The sequence below is a fragment of the Rhododendron vialii genome, chromosome 7a, assembly GCF_030253575.1.
Source record: "Rhododendron vialii isolate Sample 1 chromosome 7a, ASM3025357v1".
Lineage (NCBI taxonomy): Eukaryota > Viridiplantae > Streptophyta > Magnoliopsida > Ericales > Ericaceae > Rhododendron > Rhododendron vialii.
In genome coordinates, this window is record NC_080563.1 from 15,713,905 (window position 1) to 15,736,384 (window position 22,480).

Consider the following 22,480-nt stretch of genomic DNA (forward strand, 5'->3'; position numbering starts at 1 on the left):
TCGAGGAGCTTTTGGTAGACAGAGGATAAAGGATTAGCAAATTGGTGGAATTGTCTTCTAGGCTTATTTGGCTGGGTAGTTATTTGGTTGACTGGTTTGGTTTCATTTGGTTTCTGGTTGTTGGAGTTGGAGTTGGACGGGTTTTGGTAGTTGCTTCCAAATAGGGCACCATTGTTGCCAGAGTAAACCCTTTTGTTTTTGGTTTCGTTTTTTTCAGCTTTCTCAAAGATACCCATGCGAAGTGCGTCCTCAACAGCAAGTCCAGCCTCGTAGAAAGTTTTAAAATCAGCGGTGGTTTGAAACACCACTAGATGTCTGGCAAAATCAGGAGCCAAGTTCCTAGTTATGATTTTCATTTGCTCCTTATCAGATGGACGATCAATCATTTGAGAGGCCTTTCCTCTCCACCTCTTAACAAAATCTGCAAAAGATTCGTTCGCCTCCATTTTGGCAGATTCCAGCTCCCTCAGAGTCATTTCCAGCTGAATGTTATAATTGTAATGAGCAACAAAGGCTGCCCCAATATCATCCCAACTCTTCTTCCTCGAATCATAAAGTAAGAAACCACCGGAGGGCAGGCCCCTTAAGTTTTTGCTAGAACATTTGCACCACTGCATCTTTTTCAATTCCGTACATGGACAGAGTGCCCACGTATGTTTGTAAATGAGCCTTTGGATCCCTAGTGCCATCAAATTTTTCCCAATCAATAGGTTTGAAACGGTCAGGCAGCTTAGCATTCGGGAACAAGCACAATTTCTCCATATCTACCCCAGTGGCAGCCACTTTTTCTTGCTTTTTGACAGACTCCTCCAACTTGGTGAGCTTGGCCATTATTGCATCTGTAGCAGTGGGTTTGCTAGGAATAGAGAGATCCTGAATCATGATCGTTAATTGGGCAATTTGGTTGTCATATAGTTCCTTTTGCTCCTCCATTTCCTCCTTAAGGATTTCAAGTTCGGTCTTTTCCCCCGTTCCTGATGACTTACCTTCCATTTCTGATCCCTTTGACATTTCTGACTGCACTAGCAAAGATTCTAACCTTGTCAATCGCTTTTCGGGTCGAGTCCAATCGAGTACGTAATGCTTCCTTCTCCTTGGACCAATTGCTTAGAACTTCTAGTAAAAAACAAAAGGACGAATTTTAGTAATCTGTGGTTTTACTTAATTTCTTTAAATGAGAATTATGGTATCGTTACTCGAGATGCTCGCAAGCTTAGCAGAATTGGCTCAATCCTCAGTTGTTCGGTAATGTATCCTTTATGGGGAGCATTAAAAGGGGAAAGTTTTGTCAAGCCAAAATCATTGTCAATAACTTTGAATTGACTTGAAAAGGTCATAGTGGGTTAATTTTGAAAAGTTAGTCATTAAGAGTTAGGTCTTAATGAACTAACTTATGGTTGAAAAAGCCATTGAGACTTTTATTATAATTTGAAAATAAACTAATTATTGGAAATTAAATTTCAAACTTTGAAGGAAAATTAGTTATTAAGAATAAGACCTTAATGTGCTAATTTTAACTTGATAAAGCTAGTCATTGGGGGTCAGAACCTCAACGAGCTAGTTTAATTTGGAAACTATCGACAAGATGATGTTTATGGCTTGATTTTGATTTTTCCCCAAGTTTTACTGCTCCTAAGGAATTAAAATATGCATTTTCCATCATGCATGACTCTTCATTGGTTAAGGCAATTCTTTTAAGCTTGATAGGGCCAATAACCTAGGGTCAAGCTAGCATGTTCATGCAGCATAACGGCAAGTAAAGAAAGCTTTTAAATACATAGGTAGGGTGTAAGCACGTAAGCAAGATATATCACATAATCCTAACGTTAGGGCCCTGTTTTAGTTTTGGCAAAAGTTCTATGTCTTTCTATATGCAAAAGGCTGGTTTTGGTTTAGATGGGTTCCCCAGACTAGAGCCAATAATTTGCCTCCCTATTGCCAAGTGTAGTGCATGGCAACGGTCGAATGGCAGGCTGACTCATCATCGTCCAAGGTTGCCGAGCATTTTGGGATGTCCTAGCACCGGCAAGCCGGGTAGGGTAACCAAAACATAGCGGCGAGGCTATCCAACATCGATGCACGTGCAATGCAAAAAGTTAAGCAATAATATGAAAAATCCCACAATTATTTTCAAGCTTGGCTCTCAAATTAAATCATATTTTTAAGAAAAATTACACAAATGAAATAACCGAAAAGTCCCAGGCCGGGTGGTCAGGTAGAGCCCTGTTAGAATTACCACACCTTTCTTAAACAGCGCGAAGCTTATCTTTTTGACAGATTTTTGATAAGGATTATTTTCACAAGTGTATTAATTCTTAAAAATATAAACTAATAAAGATCCCTAGTAGAGTCGCCACTGTGGGCTACCAAAGCCCGAGATGGGCCTTTCGGAGGCCATTCCCTGCCGCTCGTTTTGAAAAATTGAAGAGTCGCCACCCGGGTTTTTGTAAAATGGTTTGCTACCCGGAAAATTTTGAACTTGAAAATGATATTTGAATTTGAAAATAAACCAGAGATTGAGTTCGAGAGCCAGGTTACGAGAGGGGAAGGTTTTGTTTAGAAAAGCATCCCTCTCGCCCGATAAAATTGGTCTTTACTAATATTTGTGGGATTTTGAAATTCATTTTATTGCTTAACTCTTAATGTCACATAAACAATTATATAAACAATTTGAATTGCAATATAAACATTTTAACAGGCATGCTTTTAAACAAAGCAATTAAAAGAACTCATGCTAATAGACATGCTTGTACATACATAATTGCAGATACTAACTAAGAGAAAGGAATGTCAACATTGTAATTGCAGAAAATAACATTCTGTCCCACGTAAACTCAACCGTACGGCGGAAACTTGTACCGTACGGTACATATTTTGTGGTCAATTTTGCATACAAGACAGCTACAACATGTGAACAGTTTTCAACAGATACAAATGCTAATTTATCACATAACAGTAAGAAGCAAATAAGGACTTTATTCCACTGGATATACCACCATACGACAGATTTATGCACCGTATGGTACATGTACTTTGAGGCCAGCAGTTTAAAGTGAACTAACAGGGCATTCAGAGACCTAAACAAGCATGTAAGCTTACGTATTAAGTAAACGATACTTATGTCCAAACATGCTACATAGCTGATAATTTCATAAATCTAAGCATGAGATATATTGTTTAAAACAAAACATGAATTGAAAATATAACATGAAAAAGCATGGTATCTTATATCAGACATGGCATCTCATTTATAAGGAGAAGAAGAAATAGCAAACGAGACCCTATTCCCTGAAACACTTCTACCGCACGGTGGTAATGTCTACCGCACGATAGAAAAAGGTCGGAATCATACTTTGATTTTCATGCAATATTCGAACTATTTAGGCCCAAGGCTGGTATAAGGAACCAGTTCAAGCCATATGGTTCCCCTCAGAATATAATAACAGAAAGTTATACCTTCTTTGGAGTTAATCCTTCTTTGAAAATTTGTGGTGATTGCAAAGACTTCCGGTGTGAATTTGGACTGTGGCATTGGCCTGGCCTGCCTTCTGAGAAAAGTGTGATGCCTATTATCAAACTGTTGGTGGCTTTTGAAAATAGATTTGGGACTTGTCTTAAAAGATAAATGCTTTTGGTGTTTTTGAAGTGAAAGGAAATAAGCAGGGGATTTTCAGAACATTTCTTAGTGTGTCATCATTTTTTTTTTTGTGTGTGATTTTCAAAAATGTATCTTTTTTTCATGTCTTTTCTTCAAAAAGCCCCAGGGTATTCATAGAGGAATTTTTCAAAGGATTTAACTTGGCCCTTCAAGCACCCACGGGCCTGCTACAGGCCTATGCCGGCCATGGAGGGCTACAAGCTGAACCATGATGGCCTGAGGTACCCTGGCCGATAATTCTGAAAAGGTGGTGCAAGTTCCAATGTACCGTACGGTATACACATGTGCCGTACGGTATACACCTGTGTCGTACGGTAGAGTTATTTCTACCGTGCGGTGGAAATTACTACCGGCCTAACTTTAAGGCAGCTAGGATGACGTATGTGTAACATACGGTGGAGTGTATATCGTACGGTAGGGTTGACTTTTGAAGGATTCATCCCATAATGGTATTAGTTTAATACAAAATTCTTTTATCATCATCGGGGGCTTAAAAGATATCGAAGCATCCAAATTGGGGTGTCTACAATTATTGTACTTCATGAAGTCGCTAGCTAATAGCAAATTGCTCTATGTGTAGATAGGTACACTTACACCCCAACCAATCGTCGTCCTTCTTAGCTAGTATATCCAACATCTACCAAGTTGTTAATTAGGTTTGAATTAATAGAGCTGCATGTATTTTTATACAAATATAATCAATACTATGTTGTATCGTTTGGTATTTTTTCCCCTAAAAAAAAACTTATTTAAGAGAATACGTGAGCATTTTTCATTCAATAATTGATGGATTAAGGCGCTGTTCCACTTTTAGAAAAAGAAGATTTGGAAAAAAGACGGTAATTTTAAGGTCAAAAATCATGTATTTAAGCAAATAATTTTCCGACCAATATGGATCTTGTTTGATAGGTCTCATTGAAATCTTTTAAATGGTGCAAAAAAAATTGAAAAATAATTTTTCATTTTCGTTATATTTGAGTTTGAAATTACCTTTTTTTTCAAAAAGAAGATTTTGGGAGAAAGCGGAACGGGCCTAAGCAATTACAATCTATGTTTCTATGCTATGTATTGAGTACATGTAGTGGTTACCATGCAAAAACTAGTCTCTCATAATTTTTACTTCCTTTGTTCTAATTTGTTTGTCTGCTTTTAGACTTTAGTTTGTCCCAAAATATTTGTTTATTTTGGAAGACTAATGGATCAAAAGATATACAATTCTCTGTTTAGATTACGTTTCATTACAAATTTATTCTAGCACCGAAGTGGGACGGATGAAAGTAATTGTTTATGAAAATCAAAATCAAAATGCAAACCTAAAAGTTTAAAATAATAAAAATGATTTTCACCCTCTCACACTCATTTCTAGTCTTATTCAAGTGAAATGATAAAAATGCCCATCACATGCGAAAAGTTAGTTCATGTGTAAAGATAAATTGGTAATTTAACGCAGGGGAAAAATAGTGCAGCAGAATAAAAATGAATTGCAACAATTATTTCCTAAAGAAAAATGTAATCTTATATTTGTAATTAACTTAAAAATAATATGCCAAAAATCACACACCCTCCCCGTCTGTAGAGCTGTAAATGAACTGAGCCGTTCGCAAACTGTTTGAGGCTCGGCTAGGTAATGGCTCGTTTGAATTTGACTCGTTTACTAAATGAACTGAACCCAAACCTCAATTTTAGGCTCGTTCCATAAATGAGGCGAACTTGAGCCTAATAGTATTCGGCTCGGTCAGGCTCGCGAATTTGGGGTTAAAATATAATTAATAATACGTGAGGGGTCTATCTATTAACATTTTATATTTTAGGGGCATATGTATAATTTAAGGCTCTGTTTGGAACTTAAGGAAAGGAAAGGAAAAGAAAGGAAAACTAAAAAAATTTCCCTCCTATTGTTTGGTTGGGAGAGAAAGAGAGAAGAAAATAACAATTTCAAGTTTTGAGAATAATAAATTTTCCCTTCTTTTTTCCTCTCATTGTCCTCCCATTTTATTTTATTTTCCTTTCTTTTCTTTCCCACATGTTCCAAACGGAGCCTAAGTATTATTTTTACTAAGTTTTTTTTTCTTTTTATCCCTTATATACTATGCAATTTGGCGATTTCATCCCCTCAATTTTTACTCCGTTACGTATGTGATCCAATACATAACAGAAGTCAAAATTTGGATAGAAAAGAATCTCACGTGCCTCTCACGTGTGATCCAACCTAGGAGCCAACGGCAAAATAGACAATCCATGTCTCACAAGCACAAACTACACATCTGTATCCCTCCAAATGTGAAAAAAAAAAACAGCAACCCAATCAATCTCTCTCTCTCTCTCATGGCTTCTTCTTCCTCTGACCCATTATATGCATAACCTGCCACGAAAAAAACAAAGTAAAGTAACCCAAATCTCCCTCTCTCTCTCTCTCTCTCTCTCTCTCTCTCTCTCTGGGGAAAAGAAAGAGAAAAAAAACCCTTTAAAGAAAGATTGGAGGAAAATTTTCTGTGTTAAAAAAAAACTTAATATCTGCTATTTTAAAAAAACTCAATCTGAAGGCCCTCTATATTTATAAATAAATAAAAACTTTCTATTTTTTCGTAGAACCAAACATAGATTTCAAACAAGCATAAGTGAAATCTCTGCGAAGGGGATGATTTTTAAGCCATAAGACAAACAGGGCACCTCCAATCTTGAACACACACACACAGAGAGAGAGAGAGAGAGAGAGAGAGAGAGAGAGACTACAGCTACGAAGCATGGATTGTGGAAACAATTCTGTTGCAGAAATCGAAAGACTAATTTGGGAACAAAATCTTTCTCACCAACAAAATGGTTGTAGCCCGTGAAAGAACTCCAATCACATCCCAATTTATGATGTCATCACATAAAGTGCACTAAAAGTTCACTGAAATAAGCCTAAATTGCACTAAAACAAATTTTTGCTCCAGATCAACTCATCCATCCCGAACTACTGCACTCCTATGCTTGCCTTCCTAGTGAATCAACCGAAGATTTTGCGCCAAAACCCTTGCCTTCCCTTTGATTTTTGCTCTAAACCAAACCCTAACTCATGATCCAACCAGATGAGAGAGGGAGGGAACTGAGAAATAGCAGAGAGAGAGAGAGATGGGTGAAAAAATGATGTAGCAAGTGAGGTAATATGTCGGTCTACTTGAATTGTCTATTTTGCCCCTGGCTCCTGGGTTGGGATCGCATGTAAGAGGCACATGAGGTTCTTTTCCGTCCAAATTCTGACTGTTATTATGTATTGGATCACATAGGTAACAAAGTAAAAGTTGAGGGATAAAATCGCCAAATTGATAGTTCAAGGACAAAGTAGAGAAAAATTGCATAGTTTAGGGGTCCGGCTATGATGCTCCCGGGTGATTTTGGGAGCATCATACTCCCATCAAATCTGAACCGTAGGATGTGGTTCTTTTAATCCTAACCATTCATCAAATCCCCTGAATGCAATTCATCTCTCTCCTCTTTTTCTCTCACTACCTCCTATTCCCGGTTGCATCACGTTAGAGTAAAAAAAAAAGTTATGCATCACAAGTAAAAATTTTGAAAGCCCTAATTCACTGTTGCTGCTCTCTCCTCGCCTCCTTCTCTCGTCAATCGTCGTCTACCTCTCCATAGCCGGACGCCTCCACCTCCACAGCTCTAAACGCCTCTATCTCTCTCCCCTCTGCACAGTCGACGAAAACCCTCACCACTCTTCCACCTCTATACCTCCATAGCCCCTAAGCAAACAACAACGAACCCTCTCTCGTCCTCAATAGTCGGTCACAACGAAAAGCCCTCTGCATTGTGTGAGGTATTTCTCTCTCTCACTCTCTCAAACACACAACCACCACTACAATACACAAACACCCCTGCACATAGGGTTTTGTGGGTTCCCTAGAACAGAAAACCAAAAGACAGCTAAGAATCCGGGAGTATGGAACAGAAAACCACACCTCTGCCTCCTACTTCGACAATTTTTTTTTTGTTGCTAAGCTTTGACGTGGGTTTGTTGGCTTGTTTTGTTTTAACGTGGGTTTGTGGGTTCTCCTATGAACTGATTTGTATTATTTTAGTTGAAAAACTAGATCTGTACATGATTGGCTCAAATTTCCACACGTTTCATTATAGTCTGTAATTGAAAATTCCAATTGTTTAGTTTGTTTGACCTGGGGTTGTGGATTTTGCTTTCTTTAATCTTGGACCTCAGGAGTGTTTTTTGGTTTGCTCTGTAGATAGGGATTGAATAATGTAAAGAGAACAATGTAGGGATAATGGCAGACATGAGAGTCCCCCAAGTTTGATCACATGTTTTGGTGTTTTAATTTGGCTGACAATCATCTACTAAAATAACCTATAAATGTTGGTAAGAGTAATTACTGTGGCATTTTCTTCCTTTCTAAAAGTGCTTTATGGAACCCTTGGTCAAATATTTGCTATCTTTTAATGAAGCTATATTGTGAATAATCTTTGGGTTTGACTTAGTCAAATAATGAAATGGATAGACATAGAAGATTTTTGTAGAGGAAGTGCATGTGGACTTTTGGATAGACACCTTCCGTTAGTTGGGTTACAAAACCATTTCACCCTGCCACTTAAAACTGATCCCTGACTATCAAAAGTTCATTCTAAACCTTTGAACTAGCAAAAATTACAGAACACATGTTGGTTCTGTTTTATCTTTTATTTAAGCCATTTGCTAACTTCCTTTTTTTCTTCCTTTATAGACGGTGTTTCCATATGGAATTCACCCACAAATACTATCAACAAATGTAGCATAGAAGTACCTCAGTTTTTGTCAGCCTAACATGAAAGACATCTTGAAAAACATAGATCATGACATGGAAATATAAAGTAGACGTAAAAATGAACCAAGCTTCAATCTATTATCCTCTTTAGCACATTAGAATGTACATGCTGATGTATGTAGTGTCCATGAATGGTCCCATTTAGGTCAGCTTACTAGGTGACACTTCAGTCAATCAAGAAATATGATTGTTGACATTTGTGAGCAAAAAGATAAAATATGACTATTGAGATAGACAAGTTCTGATTAATTGGTGACCGTTTTCTCAATATGCCTCCAAGAGCTCACACAGTCCCTCAAATCTATCAAAAGTATTCGTACCACAGCATCCAAACACTCAGGTTTTTGCTAGAAAAGTATCAAGTTCCTCTCTCTCCGGACATAGTGGTGAGTAGCTAGAAATGAAAGTTTATACAGAATCTGAGGCAGACCATCCACTTCAAGTTATTCCTACTCCATATTGAATGCATTGTACATATGTATTCAACCTTGCTTTTGACAAACTATCAATTTTTTATTTAACAGGTCTATTTGTTTTAGGAGTTGAAAATGGTTAAGGAAGACCATAAAGCTGTTCCAAAGCATCCTTGTAAGGGATGGATATATTTCTTGTATGTCTTTTTGAGACTTTTGAGTATCTTTTAATGGCCACAAGTTACAATATTCAATTTGATGTACAATATTTTTTTGTAGCCAAGAACAGTCAAAGATGACTAAGAAAAGTTCATCAAAACGAATGGTAACTACAATTTTTTCTATAGTTGTGTTTACCCACATGTGGATTGTCAATGTATCTAACTAGGATTTGCATTCTTTCAATAATTTTAGTCAATGAGCGAAATCCGTGCAAAGTGGAAAGCTTTAGGAGACAAGGCTAAACAAAAATACATTGAAAAGGTTAAGCTAAGTTCCGAAGAGTACAAAGAGCAAAAGGTTAAGGTTGATCCTCAAGATTCAAAGGTGCAAATGTTCTATTTTTTAGCACTTATGTTTATGCATATCCTTTCCATTTTTACTTGATTTTGAATTTGATTAGAGTTGTTGATGTTGTGTTTAGGAAACCTTTACTACAAGAACTCAACTTAAGAAGGCATGTGATATTATACGCAATCTTCAACCGCAACAAGTAGAGAGTGTAAAGGCAATGGGATTTGGAGGTCTTTTGCGTTTGAAATGTACCAGGCTAGATAGAAAACTTTGCGAGCGGTTGGTTAGTAAATTTGATCCCGTATCACTTTGTTTATATGTGCATGGTAAGAGCCCCATAATTACACCATTAGATGTGCACCACATACTGGGATTGCCATATGAGGTGAAAGGGTGATCCTTAAAGAAAACCTTTCTGAAATACTTCCCTTGTGTGAGACACATTGTGTGGGTGATCAATGTTCAATTCCGTTGCGTCATTTGGAAAAATATTTAAGGAACACAAAAGACAACAATGATAATTTCAAGGTTGCATTTGTATTGGTCATTATGGGGGCTGTTCTATGTCCAACATCAGAATTGGGAGTCAATCGACATTTTCTACATGCAGTAAAGGACGTGTCTTCTTTGAGTGAATTAAATTGGAGCCAATTTGTGCTTAAATTTTTAGCCAAAGGCATACAAAAATATAAGGACAATGGACAAAAAGTGATCCGTGGCTGTGTATTGTTTCTAATGGTACATCTCTTAACTCTGTTTTTTACATCAAAGTAGTTGCTTCATTATAGAATTGATTATGTATCTCTCTTTTTTCTCTACAGTTGTTCTATTTTGAACATTGCACGCCGGCCAAAGATTGCATTTCCCCTTGTGCATGTCGACCTTCACCTCGTCTCTTACATTGGGGAGATGAAGAGATTAGGGACAAGATACATTGGCTCGATCAAAGCAGTTCTCGAAAGGTAATCTTGGTATTTTTTTGATCAATTAGTTTTGTTTCATCTTTTTAAGTGTCTATTTACGTAGTAAATGCTAAATATATGTAATAGCTTAACATCATAGCATCTATTTTCCCATAATAGCTCAAAATCATTGTCGAGGATGGAGTTGGCAAGAGAGAGATAGCCGTAGATCAAGGAAGGGAGATTGGCTAAAATATACCGATGGAAAGAGTTCAAGGGATAGAAGAATTAACCAGTATTTTAAAGAAACTAACGAGCATAATGGAAACAATGGATGCAAGGGGGAAGAAAACTAATGACAATTCATTGGCGGCTAAAGTAAGCATGGATATGAAAGGCACTCTTTCACCCGTTGTCAACGAGAAAAAAGGCACTAAAGAGCCTTCATTTGATAGTTCGACATCTCCTTTGACAAACAAGAAAAAAGACAGCAAAGAGCAAGCATCGGGTCATTTGACATCTCCATTGAAGGCAAACCAAGAAGAAAACACTAAAAAGTCATCATTGAGTCATTTGACGTCTCCTTTGAAGACAAACAAGGAACAAGACATGAAGAAACCTAAAATTAAGCCTTCAACAAAGAGACCAAGAAAGATGACCACTAATATTGGTGATATCATGTCTTCAACGGCTCCTCCAACTATTGGCATGAACAAGAGGTAGAAGAAATGCCAACAGGAAATGGCAAGGACTAGGTTCAAGGGATCTCAACCCGGGAAGAAAAATGCCAACGAGATAACACAAAGTATTTAAGTATCATAAGCTTAATTTTTATAGAAGTTTCTAATTTATATGTGTCTTCATTAGTATACGTGTTTGTTTATTTGTAGAAGTCTACTATGGAATGCCAAAGAGAAATGGCAAGGACTAGGTTGAAAGAATCTCAACCAGACAATGAGGTAATACAAAGTATTTAAGTATCATAAGTTTAATTCTTATAGAATTTTCTAATTTATATGTGTCTTCATTAGCATACATGTTTATTTATTTGTAGAAGCCTACTATGGAGATAGTACGAGAGTTGGTCCTAAGATTTGTCTTTGACACAACATTGTCCGTAGGGTAGAAAATCATTACAAGCTGTACATAAATTATGATGTTCTATTCGTATATTGATAACTTTGTAACTTTGGCATAATGTAGAGATCAACTTTCCAAACTTGGAATAGGCTATGCAACTCGCTCAGATTTTATAAGATTTACGGAAGAATGGGCGGGTTGTGGGTGAGGTGAGTATTATAGTTTTTTAGGCCTATTGTAATAGACTACATGAATGCAATAACTAACCAAGGGCTATATTTTTTAGATCATAAATGCAGTTGCTTTGCAGAAAACTTTAATACAAAGGAAGAGAGACCCGGATGCATTATGGCCATCATGGTACTTGCCCACTTATTTAGCGGTATGTATTTGTAATGCATTAGAAATTTGAACGATAGTATGTGGTTATAGCAATGTGTAAGTGCTCCTTAATGTTTGTTTGTAGAGTTATGCTCTCAATGGTGGTATTGATTCTCGCACTTGAGTCAAGCATTATGGTGGATCTAGTCGATACACAGGGATACTCAAAGAATTGGAACGGGTGTACATCTAAATCAATGATAACAACATTCACTAGTTTATGTGTGTCGTAAACTTTAAACATGCAGTTGTATAAGTACTTGATTCATTACCTTTTCTGAGCAAACCCAAAGTACAGAATGAGAAGGTCCTGTGTGTGCTTTAATACTTGGATGATGTAATTCAACACTTGGGGAATAATGGATGTGTCATGAAAGCACATAAGCTACCAATTAAAAGACTGAAATGGCTTCCAGTTCAAGAACCAGGTAGTGATGATTGTGGTGTGCACACTGCCAAGTACTTTGATTTTGAGCAATTTAATGAGGAAAAAGCCGCTAAGGTATCGAATTAGTCTTTTTATTCATCTTACAGTTACAATTCTTTTGGACCACTCATTATTTCTAATCTTTGGTTGTTTTGTTAAATGTAGTTGAAATTCACTTCTGAAGAGGGTAGGAACAACTTGGTTTTGGACTTGATCCTTTGTAGGGATAACATAATCAGGAATGAAGTCATCCGAAAGGCTCAAGAAAAATACTGCAACACTAAAAGGATAATTTGATACCAATTGTAGTTCTTTTTTTTGACAAACGTAGTTATGGAGACAAATAATGATATGGCAAATGCTGCCTTTTTGTGAACTTGATGATATGGCAAATTCCAATCATGTTGTAAACTTGATGAATGTGAGGTGCCTTTGTGGCTTTTGTTGTAAACTTGATATGGCAAATGCTGTCTTTTTGTAAAATTGGTGGCTCTTGGTATTTGATAAATGGTGATCTTGGTTAGTATCTTTGTGGTGTTTAGTGTGCCATGAACAGGTTGTACCATTTCAATACACATACATATACTTACCGAAATCCGGGCATACTTCTCATTTTCATAGCAATACTTACCATATAAATAGGGTGTGCTTACTAAAATATGGGGATTCTTACTATTTCAATAACCGTACATATGAAAACTCGGGGCATACTTCTCATGTCCATAGCATTACTTACCATTTAAACGGGGTGTGCTTACTAAAATCTAGGGATTCTTACCATTTCAATAACCGTACATATGAAAATTTTGGGCATATTTCTCATGTCCATAGCATTACTTACCATTTAAACAGTGTGTGCTTACTAAAATCTGGGGATAAAACTCCATCTCAATAACTGTACTTACAGAAATCTGGGCATACTTCTCATTTCCAAAGCAATACTTACCATAGAAACAGGGTATGCTTGCTAAAATCTGGGCATTGTTACCATTTCAATAATCGTACTCATTGCCTTACCATAACTACAAATAAGTTCTTGTCTAGTTCATCGCCTTAGTTTTATTGAATTAAAATATTACAATAAACTTCTTGTCCTTACTCACTGCCTTAATACAAATAAAGGTTACATTTATCCTTCACAATCCTTGTCCGAAATCATCTTCCCATCCTCCAATGTTGCTGCCATAGAACTGGGCTTGCACACTCTCAGGATTTCTTGACCAGTTAGCAGTCTACAAAGTTCAAGTTTGAAAATTAGTGAATGGACAAATAAATAATAGTCTATCAACTAACTAGATAGTAAAAGGCTTACCAAATTAGGGTTGACGCAGGATTCATAACCATTGGTTATGTAACTAGTGTGCATAAACGATGGGTGATATATCGATGAGTCTCGCCCGATAAATGATTGTTGGTGAATAACGCTCACATCTGATTCATATGTGTCTTCATCTTCATTCATGTTTCCCAGATTATCTCCATGCACTAATTTGGGGCATTTGGTTCTTATGTGACCAGGTTCTCTACAATTGCCACATTTTCTTATTTTCGGGATAAAGTCCTTGGCCAAATTATGGGTTCCTTTACCTTTGATAATGGCTGGGTCGCCAACACCAAAATGCATAAATTTCCCCTCAACATTGTCGTTTTGTCCCATATGTGTTTGCTCCTCCTCAATATGTAACACATAGAGCTCCTTCATCCTGGATGTTAACTTGGTGATTTCTTCATTGGTCTCATTATATCCCTTTGTTAGGTCCGAAGCATAGTAACAAATTTCGACACATGCGCTTGACAATGCCCCAAACCTTGTCGTTTGCGTGACCCATTCCGGCATTGGTGTGCTCCCATGTAGAGGGAAGAATTTTGTCATTTTTGTCCACCTCTATAAGATCAAACAAGAGGGAATTTCTCTCATATGCTCCATTTTCATGATTGAGATCATATGCTGACATGGAAACCCAATTGACTCAAATTTCAAGCAAGAGCATTTCATGATGCCATCATTAGGCTGATAGTTGACACTCCACGTGGCGTCCGGCTGTTGGTATCGAGATAAGTAGTAAACCCGAAAATTTGCAAGCTCAACTTTATCCACCTTAAACATTGATTGTTTTTTCTTAAATTCTTTGAGAAACTTGTTAAATATGTCCCGAGTATATGTATCAGCTACATGTTTTTCAATTCATTTCATACATGTAGAAAAAATCAGAGTACTATTCTCACTTTCAACTTGTGCCTTAGCTCGTTATGGCGAAGTTTTGCAAGAGCCCTATCAAATGATTGTACGAATTCAAAAAGCTTGAGATGTAGTTTCAAGAATTGATTCATGTATGCATTCATTCCCTCAACACGTTGTGTGCTTTTTGCACCCGCAAAAAAAATACCTCGCATGTATGCCTCTGCCCATAAGGTTTTCTTTTTATAAACATCTACTGCCCACTTGTTTTGGTGAAGGCTATAGTCGTCCAAAAGATTCTTCCATGCAACTTCAAACTCTTCTTCAATTGACATTGACATGCATTTCTCAAAGTCAGCTAAGAATCCGGGAACATGGACATTACTGACAACATTTTTTTTAAGATGCCATTTGCATAAACGATGATTAACATCAGGTAACACAGTTTTTATTGCTCTCCGTATAGCCTTATCCCCATCAGTCATTACCGAGACAGGCTTCTTGTGGTCCATGGAATTAAGAAATCTTTCCAACACCCATGTATAAGCCTCAACAGTCTCAGCAGTTAACAATGTATAACCAAAAATTGCTGTTTGAAAGTGACTATTAACTCCAACTAATATCACCAATGGCTTTCGATACGCATTCGTCCGATAAGTCGAATCAAATATTAGCACATCTCCAAAGCACATATAATCTGTCCTACATGTTACATCTCTCCAAAATAGATCATTTAGCCGATTTTGCTCATCCACGTCATATTTGTAATAGAACAAGGGGTCATTTTCGGCTTTTGCACACAAGTAGGCTAAGGCACCTTCCGCATCACCGTCCGCAACCTCTATATTGCGCTAAGCTGTAAAATGATTGTGAAGATCTTTTTGCATGTATCCGACAGCCTCATATCCATTGGATTGTTGCGCCGCAAAATCCATTATGTGACTTGTTTTAATACCTACTTTATGCATAGTATTGGCCGAGACTTTATCAGAATTACTAACCTTCCTGTGGGAGCGGAGAAAAGGGATACCACGAGGTCCTATCATGGGATGGTTGTGGACGCTCACAAAGTTATTAACTAAGTACTTGCCAGAACTTCTCTCCAATGCGACACTAAATACAGCAGGACGTCCAACTCTAGTAAGTGCATGCGGCCCTCTAATTCGATCTTCTCTCTCCAAGTATTTAGTGTCTCTATATCCTTCTTTTGAGCATACCACTTTCTTGACTTCACGATACCAGCATTATCCTTGTGCATATTATAGTTCCGAATACTAAAGCCGTTCACTTTGACATAGGCATTATAGAATGTTTCTCCATCTTCATGCATGTTAAATGTCATTTGATATATTTCTTCATCCGTTAATTTATCCAACCATTTTTCGTCATTTCTGTCATCATTGCTAGAGTCGTCACAAATGTCACTCACTACATTCTTTCCATTCCTTTGAACATTATCATCCATCTCTTAGAATCTGATCCAAACAAATAGGTTCACAGTTAATGGTAAAAACTAACATAAATATGCTAACCACAAATACTATATTATCTACGGTATGACAAGCAAAACTATATTATCTACGGAGATTACCTACCATTTCCATAATCATAATTACCACAAAAAAAAAAGATTTTTTACTAAATTCTAGATATGCTTACCATGAATATGGAGAACTTATTCTCTTGATACTTCTTAAATACGGTTTTCATCCGTAATAAAAATACCATAAAAAAAGGTATAAAAAAAAGCCATAATTAATGGTAAGTATAACCATAAAAAACGTAAAAATCTAGGAATCTTCATTAGATTATTGTGAAACACTTATTTGAGATTTTTCAACTTATGATCATTTGGTAAGTTGATATGAGATAATCATCACAACTAAATTCAGTTTGTTTCTCAAAAAAACTTACTTGGTGAGTTTCTTCAACTTGTTATCGAGTTTTTTCTTAAATCTTCATTTTTTTTTTGGATAAGAGAAGAGATGAATGAAAGCTTTTTGGACAAGAGGAAAGATGAATGAGAGCTAGAGGAGTTAGAGTGGATAAGTTTGCAGGGTTTAAGGTAGGTATAGAGAAATCTAGTACCATTAATGTTATAATTGGTGGTAGGTAAACAAGGCAATTGGCAAAACGTGAATCAGTTTGTGTGGTAAGATTAGTTTAAGCATATAGTCTTTTTGCCCTTACTTCATGGTAAGTATTGTCAACCACGTGGTAAATTTTATCAACGAATATTAATTCATCGTAAAATTCAATTTTTGTGGTATCTCTAACCTTATACTTTGGTAAGTAAGGTTTATTCTTTAGTATGACATTAATGACGGGTAGGTATACATTTATGTATATCACCATTAATGTCATATTACCTACTATATTAAATTTTATTTGGATCTATTGTATTACTTTTATGATAAATTAAATAAAAGCATTTATATTAATAAAATTACTTTTAAAAAATGATCAAATATATGAGATATTTCAATTTACTAGTTCACTAGTGGTTATTCCTACATTAGCCAAGTGATCAATGTTAACCTCAAAGACTGTTACTCATTCATTTGCTAAGTGATTAATGTTAACCATCAAATAACCATTTTTGAAATTTGCAAATTGTGTAAATTGAAAGATTGAAATAGATAAGTCAGTGGTTAAGCAATTAAACAAATTAGTTAGCCTACTTTAGCCAATTATATTAATTTTCATTAATCACTATCAATCAACATCATTGTTAACTAGCACATCTGCCGAATATGATCTTAATCGATTCAAATCGTTTGATCAATTGACTGAATATATAACCAGATCAATCAATTACAAATGAATCAATTCTCGTTAATTGATCTCTGCCAAGTATATTAGTATCAACACTATTAATTGTTAGATTTGCAAAATATATCAAATTGATCACTATAATTAATAAAGATCTTGGCCTTATTCGTTTAACATATTTACTTTGTTTTCCAATCATTATCCTATATATTTTTCCAATCATTACATTATTACCTATGTTTAGTGTTATTAATTTCATTTCTCTTTCTATCTCTCTCCACTCATTACTGCTCTCTCCAATCATTACCCTATTTCTCTCTCTACCCACACCATAACTAAAATACCCAAAGTTTCCAAACGAACAAGGCCCTTGTTTTTTCCATAACATTTAAAACTAAGTTACTTAAATATATATATAATAAATAATTATTTAAAAATTAATTAATTAAATACATTTAAAAATTTAAACTAGATTTATAAATGAACACAATTTTTTAAACAATTCTTCTAATATATAAATCCCTAAAATCTGTAAATTTTTTCGCCAAAAACTCAGGTAATGTTTTTTTTTTTCTTAATGGCAATTTGTTACTTGACCAACCGGGTTATAGTAAGTGTTGCCTATTTGTGTGTGATAAGTATTACCTTATACAATACTAAGTGTTTTCTTAGTGAATGGTATAAGTTGCTAAGTAATTCTTCATTTTTTTGTTCAAAATCACATCATTTTTAATAAAACCACCCTATTTTTGGTTTTTAATTTCAATCAAAGGGTTGTGATTTATCCATTTTCAATCTAAGGACTGTAATTCATTGAGAGTATGATACTCTCATACCACTTGGGAGCATTACATAAAAATTACTCCCTCCGTCCCATAATGTTTAGTACTTTCACTATTCCAGTCTTATGAAAAAATTAACAATATCTTTTAATTCATAATATTTTTTTATAAGCAATATGGAGCCTGTTTGATAGAGTTTAATTTGTTCTATTATACAAAGTTCAAAAAATTGCCTAAAACATTATGAATTGAAAGATATATGCAATTTAAAAATGACACGCATTCTTGGAAATGCCAAACATTATGGGACGAAGAGAGTAATAGTTTAGGGAAAAAAAGAAAAAAAAAAACTCTTTTACCACTCCACTGTACTCTCGAATCGTGGATACAAACGACACTTCAAAAAATGGGTTTCTCATCGACTTCTCAGCCGCTCCTCAACCACCGCCTCCTCCATAGCCTCTCTCCGCCACCTCCTCTCTCTCCAAAATAATCAAGCACTCTTTTCTCTCCATTACACTCCTCTCTCTCAAGAAATCACCAGATCTGTTGCTCATACAGAAGTTGTAACAACTCCAACAGATCCACCTCTCAAGGTAAGATTACTTCAAATTATTTCGAATTTGATGTTTTGAATTGGTTGGGTTGGTTAGGTTGTGGTGAGGATTAGACCGGCTAATGGTCAAGAAAGAGAAGGGGATCGGTTGGTTACGAAGGACTCGGAGAATTCTATAACCGTTGGAGATAGAAAGTTTACCTGTGATTCAGTAACAGTCATGATTTTGTTGTTTTTTCTCAATTTTTTTTTGTCATATATGCATGATTTGTGATTTGGAACTGGGAAATTTTGTTGTTTTTTCCCAATTTTTTTCTCATATATGCGTGATTTGTGATTTGGAACAGGTTAAAAACTCTCAAGAGCCTGAATTTGAGCTTTGAGCCTGAACTGTATTCGAGCCTGAATTAACACCGCTACCACAATCGGTGCCACCTCTGTCACCCGTAAGTTCTCCTTCTCCTCCTTTTATTATCGAAAAAAATCCCGTCAGTAGATCTTAATGTCAAATTTTTACGTACATATTTTGGTACTGATGAATCAGAATCCCTAAAACGAACCCTTATATATTTTTATTTATGTATAGTAGGATTATATATCTTTTCTGATGTGATTTATCTATTTCATGGTGTTCGTGAAACAAGGTTTAGTATTACCACGCGTTTTGCAGAATTAGGGTTATGTTTTCTCTTTTTGGGAGAAAAATTAGAGATTAATCATGAGTTTCAAGTGTTTCTTTTCTGTTTTCTTGTTTTTGAAGTGATGAAGATACGTTGAAATACCATTACCTTTGGCCGTCCAGAGTATATAATGTTGTTTCACATCAAGACTTGAGTCCTCAGGTGCGGTTGCCGGTTAGTGAGGTTTGAATCCCAGTCAAATGCATGGGAGTTTGTGGTGCCTACCATGGGCTACCACTCCACTTGCCTAGACTCGAGTCACTTGACTGTAATACATATTCGTAACTCCACTTGGGGTATTCACTGCCTGAGAAAGGACTTTGGGCTTATAAATAGAATGCAATGGTTGACAGAAACATGAACTACTTAAAGTTTTTATTTTTTTTTTTTTTGCATGCTTTGATCAGGATACCGTACACCTGTATTTAGGTTTTTTTTAGCATCATTGACTCCCCATATAATGATTATAATCTACAAAGCAACTCGTGCTTGAAAACTCCAGTAGCTGCATTACCTGTTAAGTGGTTAAGCTAGTCAACGTTGTGGGGTTGATGTTTTGGGCAGATCATTGAAGGTTAAGGGCATTGTTTGATATGAGAGTAAAAGCTCAAATTACCGTTCGACTGGGGAGGTGCATTTTCTAGCACGTGATTAATAAGTAAGAGGCGTACTTGGTGTGGTGGCTCTACTTTTTGGCATGGGTAGTCACATTAATACCCTCAACCCATTTTTCACAAATTTGTAACTATCAATTTATAAGTTAATCTCAGCCATTTAGCCAATTTCACTCCAAAGTTGAATGCACGGCACAATTGTTCCCGAATTTTGAACACTCGACTCAATCATAATTTAGATGCTTGAACCCTTGAAATTTACATGAACATATATGAATCCAGAAAACTTGATTATTAACAGTAACAGGTGATTCATATAGGTTTATCTCAAAAAAGTTCATATTTCTTCTTTTTCTTTTCTTTTTTCTAGCGAATAGTAGTTTAACGTATTGAAGTTCTCTTTCATATCACCATTGAGAAATACAGTGTTAAATTAGAAAAACAGATTGATTTTCTAATATAACTTGTACAAGTTAAATTTTTAAATGACTAACCTTGTGGAAATTCTGGAGCTGCCACTGCATACTTGGTTCAATGGTTAAATCTGAGGGTTCCAAGGGTGAAAACATGGGTGGAGTATGACTACGGCCCCATTATGCAAATCATGCAAAAAATAGGTATATCGTACCAGGACATTGGGCAATAACCTTTTGGAGTTACAGCCTTCAACTTATTAAGGAGAATCCATTTGAGTTGATCTCACTTTTTGGGAAAACGAAGTGTATTTATGAAATATATCTTCAGTATTGGTGATTGATTAAGTAAATTTAGTCTCTTCTCCAAGCTGGTTAGTACTAGTCCTAGACTTCCATGGGTTTTGGATGGGGACTTTGGTAGTGTGCTTAGGCTCAAAGGATATTATATTGTAATCAAGAGGTGAAGGTCAAGGCAGGGCAAATGTTTTGTTGTGCAACATTCGGGTGAGGCACACTGCATGTTGCCAACCTCTTAAGTGTTTTGTAACCTCTTGTTGCCAAGAGAATGTGATTATTCAGTACGAGAAAGTAGTTATGAGCTTCCAATAATTATCCAGAGAATAAGACCTTTTGCAACGGACTAACAACGAACTGAAGCCATATTTACCTATTCATGATTTTCTCTTTATTGTTTAAGTTGATAGTAACAAGTCAAACTGGGGCTTGTATTTGAAGAGAAGATATAGGGCGAAGAGAAGAAGAGAGATATTAAGTAATAAGGTTTTGGGAATTTAATCAACCTTCTCACCTGCTCATATGTTTATATTAAATCACGGCATATCAGAATTACATATATTACTCTCAATACAGAAAGTAAACAAAATAGTAAAAACTAAACCATTGACAATTTTATTGAGCAATGAAATGAAGTTAACTGCATTAGTAATATTTTGCCGTAAAGGAGTTGAGCTAAGTTCTTTGTTTTGTGAAGTAGGTTGTACTGATAGTTTGATACACATGTCTCTGACTTGTTCCACAGGAAAGATTTGAAATTGTCACTTTGTCATGGATTCAGCGAAAGTGAAAGCAGATTCTGCAGCATTTGAAGAGAGGATGAGGCGGACTGTTTACGTTGACAACCTTTCGCCTCAAGTCAACGAAAGTATTTTGAAATCAGCGTTCGATCAATTTGGGAATGTCCAGAAAGTTGAGTTTTTTCCAAACTTTGCAGAAGAAAGTAACATGCCACACTGTGCATTGGTGGAGATGGACTCTCCAGAGCTGGCCAAAGAACTTGTACAGGCAATGAGTAATCAACCCTTCATGATTTTTGGGATGCCGAGGCCTGTTAGGGTATGCGCTGCTGAAATGGAGATGTTCGAGGATCGCCCACAAAAGCTTGGGACGAAGATCACTTGCCAGTGGTTAGAGCCACAGAACCCTGGTTTCACTATTGCGAAGAAGCTTAAGGAGTTGACAAGGAGACATGCAGCTGAAGCCTCATTCTTGCATCAGGTGAATTGAGGTTCCTTTCTTTATCATCCAATTCATCTGGTTTACGATGCATACTTCTTCAAAGTTCAAATAGTTGTTTTTACTTCTTACTTCTATTTCCCCCACAGTATCAACTGGAAGAGGAAGAGAAGCTTGCAAAGCAACAAGCAGAGACCCTTGAGGCAAATTATAAGAAGTATGAGTTGATAGAAAAAGTACTCAAGGATGGCACCGCAAAAAGGTTGGGTCATCATTATGGCATCAACATATTTAATGCTTGAGAGGTATGTCGATACATTTGAATTGGTTTGTTTTCTTCAGAACTTGGAAGTAATTTTGTACATCAATATTAGCTCATCAGTGCCCCTTTTAATTCCTCCCCTAAAAAATTTTCATCTCTTTCAGCTTCTCTGGTTCCCCATATTTTTGCAAGTCAACTCATTTTTCATATGTTCTGTGCTAGTGTAATGGATCCAGCTCTTTTGGAAAATGAACATTTTGGGTTTTGTTGCTAGGATCATCTGCGGTATCTCTCATGATCTGTCCTTTTGGCTCTGGGTGTCTTTGGGTTTCTGACCTTGTAGTGGAGCTGTGAATATAATCATGGTTTAGTACCCTTGTACTGGATGTTTTACTGATCTTTGTATAAATCTGCCCTACTTCCTGATGCTTGCAATCTCTATTATGAAATGAAGCTCTTGCCTGTTGCCTGAAAACTTGTGTTTTGGATTACGGATTCTTGCGTTTGAATTCGATGGGCAATTATTTCATTGAAGGCAGGTGTTCTGTTTTTACCATTTAGCAAAGCCCT

The 22,480-nt window shown here is 36.2% G+C and overlaps 3 protein-coding genes and 1 long non-coding RNA gene across 10 annotated transcripts; 3 read left to right on the top strand and 1 right to left on the bottom strand.

The window, feature by feature from the left end:
* Nucleotides 1-8,929: 8,929 nt before the first annotated feature.
* LOC131333746 (uncharacterized) lies at nucleotides 8,930-11,174 on the top strand. Of its 4 annotated transcripts, XR_009201887.1 has the most exons (6): nucleotides 8,930-9,070; nucleotides 9,153-9,198; nucleotides 9,288-9,398; nucleotides 9,517-10,124; nucleotides 10,208-10,348; nucleotides 10,469-11,172. XR_009201887.1 is itself a non-coding variant. In XM_058368448.1 (4 exons), exons 1-4 carry the CDS (start codon nucleotides 9,009-9,011, stop codon nucleotides 9,781-9,783), a joined length of 486 nt encoding a protein of 161 aa, XP_058224431.1. In that variant the 5' UTR covers nucleotides 8,930-9,008; the 3' UTR covers nucleotides 9,784-10,458. The 4 variants fall into 4 exon arrangements, 1 of the variants encoding a protein (XP_058224431.1); XR_009201886.1 differs by having other exon boundaries at nucleotides 9,517-10,348; nucleotides 10,469-11,174; XM_058368448.1 differs by lacking the exon at nucleotides 10,469-11,172 and having other exon boundaries at nucleotides 9,517-10,458.
* Nucleotides 11,175-11,645: 471 nt separating this feature from the next.
* LOC131333747 (uncharacterized) lies at nucleotides 11,646-12,504 on the top strand. Its single transcript, XR_009201889.1, has 3 exons — nucleotides 11,646-11,750; nucleotides 11,835-12,251; nucleotides 12,342-12,504. It is a non-coding gene; the product is annotated as an uncharacterized LOC131333747 (long non-coding RNA).
* A 1,557-nt stretch (nucleotides 12,505-14,061) lies between these two features.
* On the bottom strand, nucleotides 14,062-15,820 carry LOC131332694 (protein FAR1-RELATED SEQUENCE 5-like). The gene is made up of 4 exons (XM_058366989.1): nucleotides 15,573-15,820; nucleotides 15,357-15,468; nucleotides 14,564-15,206; nucleotides 14,062-14,345 (listed from the first exon to the last, which is right to left on the bottom strand). The coding sequence occupies exons 1-4, from the start codon at nucleotides 15,818-15,820 to the stop codon at nucleotides 14,062-14,064; spliced, it is 1,287 nt and encodes a 428-aa protein (XP_058222972.1).
* A 2,457-nt stretch (nucleotides 15,821-18,277) lies between these two features.
* On the top strand, nucleotides 18,278-22,338 carry LOC131333748 (uncharacterized). Of its 4 annotated transcripts, none has more exons than XM_058368451.1 (5): nucleotides 18,278-18,505; nucleotides 18,813-18,911; nucleotides 21,215-21,690; nucleotides 21,798-21,953; nucleotides 22,075-22,338. In XM_058368451.1, the coding sequence occupies exons 3-4, from the start codon at nucleotides 21,241-21,243 to the stop codon at nucleotides 21,948-21,950; spliced, it is 603 nt and encodes a 200-aa protein (XP_058224434.1). In that variant the 5' UTR covers nucleotides 18,278-18,505; nucleotides 18,813-18,911; nucleotides 21,215-21,240; the 3' UTR covers nucleotides 21,951-21,953; nucleotides 22,075-22,338. The 4 variants fall into 4 exon arrangements, with proteins under 4 accessions (XP_058224434.1, XP_058224432.1, XP_058224435.1 ...); XM_058368449.1 differs by having other exon boundaries at nucleotides 22,133-22,338; XM_058368452.1 differs by lacking the exon at nucleotides 18,813-18,911 and having other exon boundaries at nucleotides 21,170-21,690; nucleotides 22,133-22,338.
* The last annotated feature ends 142 nt before the right edge of the window (nucleotides 22,339-22,480 follow it).